Raw genomic sequence first — 13,251 nt, forward strand, 5'->3', positions numbered from 1 at the left:
TTTTCAAAGATAAATGATCCTTTTGTTTGACTAAGTATTAGAAGTTCAATATTTTATATAAAAATCAGAGGTACTCTCATTTCTTCTAAATCATGAATTTCCAACCAGCCATAAGTGTGAGAATCTAGCATGTTGACCAAAGTTTTGTATCAAATGTCTCATTTTTTCTTAATCCTACCTGCACACCAGAGGTTGGGTGCTTCTGTGTTTTGTTGCTTGTTTGTTTTAAAATACCTATTCCTGGGATCTACCCCAGAGTGGCTGACCTCGATTTTCATGGATAGAGTTGCAGAAAGGAGAGCAAGGGTAAGAAAGTTTGTTTTCTTTCTTATCAGGTGACCAATGTCTGCTCAGAAGGGGTCAGAACTTATCTAGCAGATTGGCTCAGCACTTTATGTCAATAGCACACATTCTGATTAACAGAGCACTTTCAGGGTTTACACTGATTGCAAGCTCACAGTTGTCTCAGGAAAAGGAGAAGGCTTCAATGGATCCAGTTGTGGTCCTGGTGATCAGTCTCTCCTGTCTGCTTCTCCTCTCACTATGGAGACAGAGATCTGGGAGAGGGAAACTCCCGCCAGGACCCATGCCTCTGCCAATTATTGGGAATATCCTGCAGATAGATGCTAAAAACATCAGCAAATCCTTAACTAATGTAAGTATGTTTATGCTTCTTCAGTGGCTTTTAAGTGGTAAATAATTTAATTCTTTATTTTAAATTAAATAGAAATGCATCAATTCTTTATTAAAATTAAAATTAAGTTAAATTGCACAAGGAAACTTATTAAAAGATATTGTTGCACAGCAAATACTCTGTGGATGGTGATGTTTCCATTTCCATTTATAGTTTTCCTTTGTTGGAGGTAGTGAAATGAAGCAAGGTATCTGGAATAAAAGAAGCATTTAAGTTTAATATTTTGATGGCCATATGAAAATATCAAAAATCTGGAGTACATGTGCCCTTCATTGTTTCATGGTCTTTCCTCTTGTTGAATCCTTTTTAGGAGGATTGTGAATTTGGGGGGAAGAATTGTTTGTTCCCTCAAGTTTTCAGAGGTCTTGGACTTGAAGTTCATTGAGATATATTCCCCTTTCTCTTGTATAGCAATGTCCTTTTGTTTTGGGACTTCTCTCTGTGTTTGATATTTGAGGAGATCGAGGAGGTGACCTGAGGTCCCCCTGTGGTAGATTCTCCTTGGGGTCTGGTTGTTGGTTTCACGTTTTTGTCTCCTCAAGTCTATGTGTTGAAGTAATGTTGGAGATGAGGTGGTGCTAGAACATGTGTGGGGTGAGATTCCTTGTTACTGGGCTGAATTGGGAGTGTTGCTTGTGAGCAGAATGTCTAATCTGTGAACCTGAAGTGACCTGCCGCTTGCCGCCGACCAGCGGGACAAACGACACATACTCTTCAGAAGTTCATGAAGCAGCTTCCTCTTCATTCAGATAACACCCTCAATATATAAGCAGTCTCATGCATAAGCAATTGTAACCAGATATGTCCATCCAATCCTATTAAAGGTCAAGCGATCACGAGCTCAAGCATACATGTAAGATATATCTGTCCACGTGCATGGCGGCTGAACTAATTATCATACAGTCAATGGTAAACGCTTCCTGTTTTTCTCAAGGCACATTCAGCACACCCTTTGGCTCTCTGCCAGTCGCCATCTTAGATGCATGTGGTGTAACCGTGGGCCCTGGGTCTCGCCCGCCACAGTGACCCTCTCACTTTCCAATGTCCCCTGAGAGGAAGTGGTGGGCCAGGAGCAGCATTATTGTTATCCACAGATTACAATCTTAAGACAATGTCCAGTATCTATTTTGACATCTGGAACACTCATTGCCACCTATAGAGGAAGGGTGGGATAAACAATAAATAAAACTGTGTCTGCATCATGTACAACCATAGAAATGAAAAGTTGTACCCCATTTATGTACAGTGAATCAAAATTCAGTCTGTAAAATTAAAAAAAATTAAAAAACCTGAAAAACATAAAAGAAAAACCCAAAAACACAATAACTATGAACGAGTTCATTCATTAGACAGCAGAGGTGTACTACATAGCCAGCTGTGTTAATAATGATAACAGCATGAATGAGTAAGGAATTGCACAGACTATATAATTCTACATTTAGTGAAGTTATAGTTTTTTGTGTGGAGGGAAAAATAGGGTAAAAATGCAAGAGAATGTTTGAAATGTTGTAAAAAGTGAGGAGAGGAGAGATAGGAGATAGATCACAAGTTTTGATTATAAAGAAATAATAATAAAAAATTAACACTAAGTAGTTTACAAATTAAGAAGAGGAAGAGGGAAGAGGAAAACTTGACTATTACTGGGAGAAGAGAATGAAGAATGGCAGTAAGAGGGAAAAAAACCAAGGTACAGCCAACAAGCAAATTTAAGATAAAAACAATTCAAACCATGTGTGGATACACTCCTCATGTGCTAAATCAAGGCTAAATAACAACAGGCACAGAAGAAAAAAGTACAGGTGAAAACAAAATTATATGAATATAATTCATATAATTCATATATATATTCATATATGAATTCATATATATATATATATATATATATATATATATATATATATACCCTATTCATGCAGTAAGAACACACACACACAATTCTTGCACAATGGAATGAAGGAAAAACAACAAAATACGATGAAATAATATGTGAAAGTAAATTAGGTGTACATGACAGCAGAATGCATTTTGACGTATCCCCCATAAATGGGGTATAACTTCTCATTCTTCTAGTTGAACATAATGTAAGATCACAGGTGTCATGTAGTCATATATGCACAGAGGGTATTAATGTGAAATTCATCTACTATCCTTACTATCTCATACCCCTTACCTTCCCTTCACTCCTCTCTACCTAATCCTATTCTATAACCAACACACTCCCCCAGCCAACCCACTCTCCTATTGTGAATTATCACCTGTGTATCAGATAAAATTTTCCACCTTTGTTTTTTGGGGATTGGCTTATTTCACTCAGCATGATATTCTCCAGTTTCATTCATTTACTGGCAAATGTCACAATTTCATTTTTCTTTAAGGCTGAGTAATATTCAATTGTGTATATACACGACATTTTTTAAACCAATTCATCTGAGGTAGGGCACACACACAGATCTTTTACAATGGAAAGAAGTAAAAAAAAAATACAATGAAATGATATTTGAAAAAAATAAAAAAACCCTTTATTTGTTGTTGTTTTTTCTTTTTTTTAATTGTAAACAAACGGGATACATGTTGTTTCTCTGTTTGTACATGGCGTTAAGGCATACCATTTGTGTAATCATAAATTTACTTAGGGTAATGTTGTTTGATTCATTCTGCCATTTTTTCCCTTCCCCCCACCCCTCCCACCCCTCCCCTCCTTCTATAGAGTCCTTGCTTCCTCCAATCCTGCCCCCCTTCCTAAACCCAACTCCAACCCCAACACTAACCCCTCCCACCCCCCATTATGTGTCATCATCCACTTAGTAGCGATATCATTCTTCCTTTGGTTTTATGAGATTGGTTTATCTCACTTAGCATGATATTCTCCAGTTTCATCCATTTGCCTGCAAATGCCATAATTTTATCATTCTTTATGGCTGAGTAATATTCCATTGTATATATATATACCACAGTTTCTTTATCCATTCATCGATTGAAGGACATCTAGGTTGGTTCCACAATCTGGCTATTGTGAACTGAGCAGCTATGAACATTGATGTGGCTGTATCTCTGTAATATGCTGATTTTAAGTCCTTTGGGTATAGGCCAAGGAGTGGAATAGCTGGGTCAAATGGTGGTTCCATTCCAAGTTTTCTAAGGAGTCTCCATACTGCTTTCCAGAGTGGCTGCACTAATTTGCAGCCCCACCAGCAATGTATGAGTGTACCTTTCTTCCCACATCCTCGACAACACCTGTTGTTGCTTGTATTCTTGATAATCGCCATTCTAATTGGGGTGAGATGGAATCTTAGGGTGGTTTTGATTTGCATTTCTCTTATTACTAGAGATGTTGAACATTTTTCCATATGTTTGTTGATTGCTTGTAGATCTTCTTCTGTGAAGTGTCTATTCATTTCCTTAGCCCATTTGTCGATTGGATTATTTGCATTCTTGGTGTAGAGTTTTTTGAGTTCTTTATAGATTCTGGAGATTAGTGCTCTATCTGAAGTATGATTGGCAAAGATTTTCTCCCACTCTGTAGGCTCTTTCTTCGCATTGCTGATAGTTTCCTTTGCTGAGAGAAAACTTTTTAGTTTGAATCTATCCCAGTTATTAATTCTTGCTTTTATTTCTTGTGCTACGGGAGTCCTGTTGAGGAAGTCTGGTCCTAAGCCGACATGTTGAAGCTCTGGACCTACTTTTTCTTCTATAAGATGCAAGGTCTCTGGTCTGATTCCGAGATCCTTAATCCATTTTGAGTTTAGTTTCGTGCATGGTGAGAGATATGGGTTTAGTTTCATTCTGTTGCATATGGATTTCCAATTCTCCCAGCACCATTTGTTGAAGAGGCTATCTTTTCTCCATTGCATATTTTTGGCCCCTTTGTCTAGTATGAGAAAATTGTATTCATTTGGGTTTGTGTCCGTGTCCTCTATTCTGTACCATTAATCCACCTTTCTATTTTGGTACCAATACCATGCCGTTTTTGTTACTATTGCTTTGTAGTAGAGTTGAAAATCTGGTATTGCGATACCCCCTGCTTCACTCTTTCTGTCAAGGATTGCTTTAGCTATTCTGGGTTTTTTATTCTTCCAGATGAATTTCATAATTGCTTGCTCTATTTCTGTAAGGTACATCATTGGGATTTTAATTGGAATTGCATTGAATCTGTATAGCACTTTTGGTAGTATGGTCATTTTGACAATATTAATTCTTCCTATCCAAGAACATGGGAGATCTTTCCATCTTCTAAGGATTTCTTGAATTTCTTTCTTTAGTGTTCTGTAGTTCTCATTCTAGAGGTCTTTCACCTCTTTTGTGGGATTGATTCCCAAATATTTTATTTTTTTCGAAGCTATTGTGAATGGAGTAGTTTTCCTAATTTCTCTTTGTGAAGATTCATCGCTTATGTATAAAAATGCCTTAGATTTATGTGCATTGATCTTATATCCCGCTACTTTACTGAATTCACTTATGAGGTCTACAAGTTTTCTGGTGGAATTTCCTGGTTCCTCTTAGTATATAATCATGTCATCAGCAAATAGGGATAATTTGAGTTCTTCTTTTCCTATTCGTATCCCTTTAATTTCTTTGGTTTGTCTAATTGCTCTGGCTAGAGTTTCAAGGACAATATTGAAAAGAAGTGGTGAAAGAGGGCATCCCTGCCTTGTTCCAGTTTTTAGAGGGAATGCTTTCACTTTTTCACCATTTAGAATGATATTAGCCATGTGTTTAGCGTAGATGGCCTTTACAATGTTAAGGAATGTTCCCACTAGCCCTATTTTTTCTAGTGTTTTGAGCAAGAAGGGGTGCTGTATTTTATCAAATGCTTTTTCTGCATCTATCGAAATAATCATGTGATTCTTGACTTTAAGTCTATTGATATGGTGAATTACATTTATTGATTTCCTGACGTTGAACCAACCTTGCATCCCTGGGATGAAACCCACTTGATCATGGTGCACTATCTTTTTAATATGTTTTTGTATGCGATTTGCTAAAATTTTGTTTAGAATTTTTGCATCGATGTTCATTAAGGATATCGGTCTGAAATTTTCTTTCCTTGATGTGTCTCTGTCTGGTTTAGGTATCAGGGTAATATTGGCTTCATAGAATGAGTTTGGGAGAGTTCCCTCCTCTTCTATTTTCTGGAATACTTTGAGAAGTATTGGAATGAGCTCTTCTTTAAAGGTTTTGTAGAACTCGGCTGAGAACCCATCTGGTCCTGGACTTTTCTTTGTTGGTAGGCTTTTGATGACTTCTTCTATTTCATTACTTGAAATTGGTCTATTTAAATTGTGTATGTCCTCCTCGTTCAGTTTAGGCAATTCATATGTCTCTAGAAACCTGTAGATGTCTTCGAAATTTTCTATTTTGTTGGAGTATAGATTTTCAAAATAGCTTCTAATTATGTTTTGTATTTCAGTTGTGTCTGTTGTGATATTTCCTTGTTCATTCCGAATTTTAGTGATTTGGGTTTTCTCTCATTGTCGATTTCCTTCTGCCCGCAGAGAGAAAACACGACACCTCAGTTGATCATCAGAGCTCTTTTATCCTCAGATGATGATTTTACAAGGCAGTTACAGTCATATTTATATGAATCATGAGACAATCAGGTTACAGAGTACAATAGTAAGATTACAGTATTACATATCAAAAGGTACATAGTGGGCACAGATACAAGAAGGTACAGAAGAACAATCAGTTATAGAATATGCGGGGAGAGCAAGATTACAATATAATACAATCAGAGTAATTAAAGAGCGCATGTAAGCATGAGTCACTTTTGTCTAATCAAAGCAGTTCTTCTTGGCCCTGGCTTAATGCCGGGGCTGCTTTCTTAGATAGCATCCGCTGCTGGCTTAGTGCCGGGGCCAGTTCTTACGGCAGTATCAGTCATATGTTGCAAACCAGGCTGCCCCGGCTTAGTGCCAGTCCTTGATGTTGCAGTCTGTGTTGCCCCGGCTCAATGCCAGGGTACAGTCCTTGATACAATCTATGTTGCCCCGGCTTAATGCCAGGGTACAGTCCTTGATCAGTGTTAGCCAACTGGCTCAGCGCCGGGGCTCCTTCTACAAGCAATGTCAGCTGTTTGTAGCAATTCTTTGTCTCAGCATCAGGGCTACACTGATGTCCTGCATCAGGGCCACACTGAAATCCTCAAGCCAGGCTAGGATGGGGTCTGCAGCCCCTGACAGCTCCCCCTTTCTTTTTATTAAAAAAGAAAAGGCTTGAGACCGTGCCTGTCTTAGGTTGAGGGGTCGAGCACATGTCCTTACCCGTCTTTGAATACTGTAGAGCATGCTACAGCTTCTGTCTTAGGTTGGTACATGGCCACCTCCTACATTACCCGTTATCGGCTTCCAGTCTAGCATTGCAGGCAGGATTTTGGTAACAGATGAAGATGCTGGACAAGGCGATGGTGCAGGAAAGCGTTGTTCGGAGCTTTTCTTAGTGGCTGGAAAAAGGAAGAGGTAAGGCCGTACCTGCAGGAGAGACTGAAGCTGGAAAATAGTTATCAAAAGAAGATTAAACTTTGTGTTGGTGAATTATCATCATGGCCTGAATAGTGTCAAGTCTAAGTCTTATGAAATGGATTAGTTTATTAAAAATACATGGCCCAAAAATCAGAATTAAGAGTAGGATGATAAGGGGGCCAGTTATAGTGGATAGGAGGGTGGTGAGCCAAGGAGATTTATAAAACCAATGTTCAAACCATCCTTGTTGGGATTTAAATTCCTTTTGTCTCTTAACTAATCTCTCAGTGACTTTTTCCATGGTTTCTCTGACTACTCCAGTATGGTCTGCATAGAAGCAACATTGTTCTTTTATAGCTACACAAAGGCCTCCTTCACGCAGGAAGAGTAAATTTAAACCTCTCCTGTTTTGCAGCACAACCTTGGAGAGGGAAGTAAGAGATTTCTTCAGGGCTGTAATAGATTTTGTCATAGCAGCTAGGTCTTCATTTATAGCTAGTTGGAGATGTAATAACTGGTTTCCGTGTACAAAGGCAGTAGTTCCAGTCCCTATACTTGCAGCTATCCCACCTATGCCCAGAAGGAGGGCAATGGTCATATTTATAGGTTCCCTAGGATAACGAGTCCATCCTACAAAAGACCCTAACACATAGTTGGATGTTAAATAGGAAATTCTAGGCCATAGTTGAATTAAGACACAAAAATCGGAACTGAAGTTTAAAACTGCGGTAGACACACAAGGAGTGAGTCCTGATTGCTTGTTTGTAATTGTAGTTACTTTACTGTGATATCTTTATAAACTGGACCGCTTTTCACGTGTCCTTTTTTAATTGCTTTATTGCAATGAAATGTCCCTGGACTACCCTTTTTTGTTTAATTGCTTTATTGTAATGTAATGTCCCCGGACCACTTTCTTAGTTACTTTATTGTGATGTCCTTGGACTACCCTTTTAGTTGCTTTATTGTGATGTAATGGTAAGGCTGCCTTTATTACTTTTATGTTTATTATTTATAACATTAATCTCTAAAACTTATTATAACATTAACCTTAAATTATTTATAATTATTTATAACATTAATTTTATTATAATAGTAATCTTAAAAAAATTTTTTTTAAATTTATAATATTTATAAAAATTATTTATAACATAAATCTTATTATAATATTAATCTTAAAAACTATTTATAACATTAATTTAAAAATTTTTAAAAATTTATAACATTTATAAAAATTATTTATAACATAAATCTTAGAAATAGTTTTTAACATTAATTTAAAAAACTTATTATAATATTAATTTAAAAAACTTATAATATTAATTTTTAAAAACTATTTATAACATTAATTAATATAACTTATTTGTAATATTAATTTATAATATTAATTTTATTATAATATTAATCTTTATAATATTAATTTTAAAAACTTATAATATTAATTTTAAAAACTATTATAATATTAATAGTTTTTAAAAATTATTATAATATTAATGTATATAACTTTATTTGTAATATTAATCTTTAAAAATTATTTATATTATAATATTAATTTTTTAAAAACTATTTATAACATTAATCAATATAACTTATTTGTAATAATTTATAATATTAATTTTATTATAATATTAATTTTTATAATATTAATTTAAAAAACTTTTATAATATTAATAGTTTTTAAAAAATTATTATAATATTATTTTATATAACTTTATTTGTAATATTAATCTTTAAAAATTATTCATATTATAATATTAATTTTTTTAAACTATTTATAACATTAATTTATATATCTTATTTGTAATATTAATTTATAATATTAATTTTATTATAATATTAATCTTTATAACACTAACCCTTAAAAACCCATAATATTAATTTTAAAAACTATTATAATATTAATAGTTTTTTAAAAATTTAACTTGCCTAGGTAGTTGCTGCTGGCTTGACATCTCGAGTCTTGGCCTGGTTCATTCCCGGGTCTCGGCACCAGAATGTCGCGTTCCTTCTGCCCGCAGAGAGAAAACACGACACCTCAGTTGATCATCAGAGCTCTTTTATCCTCAGATGATGATTTTACAAGGCAGTTACAGTCATATTTATATGAATCATGAGACAATCAGGTTACAGAGTACAATAGTAAGATTACAGTATTACATATCAAAAGGTACATAGTGGGCACAGATACAAGAAGGTACAGAAGAACAATCAGTTATAGAATATGCGGGGAGAGCAAGATTACAATATAATACAATCAGAGTAATTAAAGAGCGCATGTAAGCATGAGTCACTTTTGTCTAATCAAAGCAGTTCTTCTTGGCCCTGGCTTAATGCCGGGGCTGCTTTCTTAGATAGCATCCGCTGCTGGCTTAGTGCCGGGGCCAGTTCTTACGGCAGTATCAGTCATATGTTGCAAACCAGGCTGCCCCGGCTTAGTGCCAGTCCTTGATGTTGCAGTCTGTGTTGCCCCGGCTCAATGCCAGGGTACAGTCCTTGATGCAATCTATGTTGCCCCGGCTCAATGCCAGGGTACAGTCCTTGATGCAATCTATGTTGCCCCGGCTTAATGCCAGGGTACAGTCCTTGATCAGTGTTAGCCAACTGGCTCAGCGCCGGGGCTCCTTCTACAAGCAATGTCAGCTGTTTGTAGCAATTCTTTGTCTCAGCATCAGGGCTACACTGATGTCCTGCATCAGGGCCACACTGAAATCCTCAAGCCAGGCTAGGATGGGGTCTGCAGCCCCCGACATCTCGTCTTCTCTTTGTTAGTGTGGCTAAAGGTTTATCAATTTTGTTTATTTTTTCGAAGAACCAACTATTTATTTTGTCAACTTTTTGTATTGTTTCTTTCGATTCAATTTCGTTGATTTCAGCTCTCAGTTTAACTATTTCCTGTCTTCTACTACTTTTGGTGTTGGTCTGTTCTTCTTTTTCTACGGGCTTTGAGCTGTAGTGTTAGGTCATTTATTTTTTGAGTTTTACTTCTTTTATTAAATGTGCTCCATGAAATAAATCTTCCTCTAAGTACTGCTTTCATAGTGTCCAAGAGATTTTGATATGATGTTTCTTTGTTCTCATTTACCTCTAAGAATTTATTAATTTCCTTCCTAATATCTTCTGATATCCATTCATCATATAATACCATATTGTTTAATCTTCAGGTGTTGGAGTAGTTTCTGTTTTTTACTCTTTCATTAATTTGTAACTTCAATCCATTATGATCTGATAGAATACAAGGTAGTGTCTCTATCTTCTTGTATTTGCTGACATTAGCTTTGTGGCATAATATATGGTCTATTTTAGAGAAGGATCCATGTGCTGCTGAGAAGAAAGTGTATTCGCTCTTGGTTGGATGGTATATTCTATAAATATCTGTTAAGTCTAAATTATTGATTGTGTTATTGAGATCTATGGTTTCTTTGTTCAATTTTTGTTTGGAAGATCTGTCCAGTGGTGAAAGAGGCGTGTTAAAATCACCTAGTATTATTGTGTTATGGTCTATTTGGTTTCTAAAATTGAGAAGGATTTGTTTAACATACATGGATGAGCCACTGTTTGGGGCATAGATGTTTTTGATTGTTATATCTTGCTGATTTATGCTTCCCTTAAGCAGTATGAAATGTCCTTCTTTATCCCTTCTGACTAACATTGGCTTGAAGTCCACATTATCTGAAATGAGGATGGATACTCCAGCTTTTTTGCTGAGTCCATGTGCATGGTATGTTTTTCCCCATCCTTTCACCTTTAGTCTATGGGTATCTCTTTCTATGAGGTGAGTCTCTTGCAGGCAACATATTGTTGGATCTTTCTTTTTAATCCAATCTGCCAGTCTATGTCTTTTGATTGATGAATTCAGGCCATTAACATTCAGGGTTATTATTGAGATATGATTTGTATTCCCAGTCATTTGGTTCATATTTAAAATTTTTGACACATTTTGGTTCCTCCTTTATTTGACAGTTCCTTTAGGATAATTCCTCCCTTTGCTGATTTGCTTCTTTGTTTTTTTATTTCTTCCTCATGAAATATTTTGCTGAGAATGTTGTGTAATGCTGGCTTTCTTTTTGTAAATTCTTTTAGCTTTTGTTTATCATGGAATGATTTTATTTCATCGTCAAATTTGAAGGTAAGTTTTGCTGGGTATAAGATTCTTGGTTGGCATCCATTTTCTTTCAGAGCTTGAAAAATGTTGTTCCAGGCCCTTCTAGCTTTTAGGGTCTGGATTGAAAAATCTGCTGATATCCGTATTGGCTTCCCCCTTAATGTAATTTGGTTCTTTTCTCTCACAGCCTTTAAAATTCTGTCCTTATTTTGTATGTTAGGTATTTTCATTATAATGTGCCTTGGTGTGGGTCTGTTGTAATTTTCTGTATTTGGAGTCCTATAAGCCTCTTGGACTTGATTTTCCATTTCATTCTTCAGATTTGGGAAATTTTCTGATATTATTTCTTTAAATAGATTGTTCATTCCTTTGGTTTGTTTCTCTAAGCCTTCCTCAATCCCAATAATTCTCAAATTTGACCTTTTCATGATATCCCATAGTTCTTGGAGATTCTGTTCATGATTTCTCACCATCTTCTCTGTTTGTTCAACTTTGTTTTTGAGGTTAAATATTTTATCTTCAATATCTGAAGTTCTGTCTTCCAGCTGTTCTATCCTATTTGTTATGCTTTCTATGGAGTTCTTAATTTGGTTTTTTGTTTCCTTCATTTCAAGGATTTCTGTTTGGTTTTTTTCAATATCTCTAACTCTTTATTGAAATGATCTTTTGCTTCCTGAATTTGCTCTGTTAACTGTTGATTGGTGCGATCGTTCAATGCCTGCATTTGCTCTTTCATCTCATCGTTTGCTTCCCTAATCATTCTGAACTCCTTTTCTGTCATTTCTTCTGCCATGCTGTCGTTGGATTTTATTGATGTAACATCTAGATTTGTTTGGGGCATTTTCTTCCCTTGTTTTCTCATATTGTTCAGGAATCAGTGGGTCATTAAGATATTGCAGATTTCCTCTATCGACTTATAATGTCCCTGAAGATTGCTAGTATATCCCCTCTTATCCTTCAGTAGCCTGAAGTCTTGGAGGAAGTTGATAATGCGGAGCTCCACGAAGAAGCTGCCTCTCTAGGGGTGGTGACCCTCAGGTGGCGTATATTCCCTGCTAGTGGGCAGAGGTGCCTCCACTTGTTGACCAATGGTCATCCAATGGGGAACTAGACTGCGGGCTGAGGCAAGGCCTGTTTGTGCCTGTGTCTCTGGTTTTACCGTCCCTGTGGGAAAACCTCCCCCAGCAGGGAAGACTCACTCGGTGGGGACGTCTTGCTGGTCAGTTGCCCTCCTAGAGGTTCCCCTCAATCTACAACTACCGCCTGGGCTGGGCTGTCTTCCTCTGCAATGATCCCAGGGGCCCGGACCTACCTCCTGGGCCTGGGAGCCTCACCCTTCGCAGGCGAGTCTCCTTAGGCTGCCTCTCCCAGAGAATCTGCCTCAGCCCTGGAATCTTCGCTCCGCCCCTAGGCGTGTCTCTGTGCGGCTCTTCCAGCAAGAAGCCACCTAGCTCCTGGGACCCTGCTCTGCACCAATCGCCTGGCTATGCAGCCCTTCCCCTGAGCCACCACCTGGAGCCCCGTACAATAGCTCCGAGATCCAGAGACCTGCCACACTCCTCCTCCTCAGGACAGCCACCCGGTTTCCGACGCAGTCACTAGGAGCCCAAGCAACTCACTTCGGGTCTCCTCCTCCCGCCAACTGCCCGTAGCCCTAGGCAGTCACTCCGAGTCCATGTGACCCCCCCTGTTCCTCCTCCTCCTCCTTGGGTTAGCCCCCCGGGTGTTCAGGAGCGGTGACTCTGAGACCAAGTGACCCACCACGCTCCTCCTCCAGGCAGGCCACCGGTGTTCAGGAGCGGTCGCTTTTAGTCCAATCAACTCACCACTCGCCTCCTCCTCTGGCAACCACCTGTGGCTCTGATGCAGTCACTCCTAGACCAAACGTCCCACCACTCTACTCCTCCAGGCAGGCCACCGGTGTTCTGGAGCAGTCGTTCTGAGTTCAAACAGCTCGCCATCCGGCTCCTCCTCTGGCAACTGCCTGTGGCTCTGATGCA

At 37.7% G+C, this 13,251-nt stretch overlaps 1 protein-coding gene across 1 annotated transcript in view; it reads left to right on the forward strand.

Moving 5' to 3' along the window:
• Nucleotides 1-393: 393 nt before the first annotated feature.
• The window catches only part of LOC124985911 (cytochrome P450 2C9-like), a 48,376-nt gene continuing 35,518 nt past the window's right edge, over nucleotides 394-13,251 (forward strand). The window contains exon 1 of the mRNA XM_047554546.1: nucleotides 394-655. Within this exon, the coding sequence (XP_047410502.1) occupies nucleotides 395-655 (261 nt within the window). The 5' untranslated portion in view covers nucleotide 394. The remainder of the gene's footprint in view (nucleotides 656-13,251) is intronic.

The sequence above is a fragment of the Sciurus carolinensis genome, chromosome 5 (genome assembly GCF_902686445.1).
Source record: "Sciurus carolinensis chromosome 5, mSciCar1.2, whole genome shotgun sequence".
NCBI lineage: Eukaryota > Metazoa > Chordata > Mammalia > Rodentia > Sciuridae > Sciurus > Sciurus carolinensis.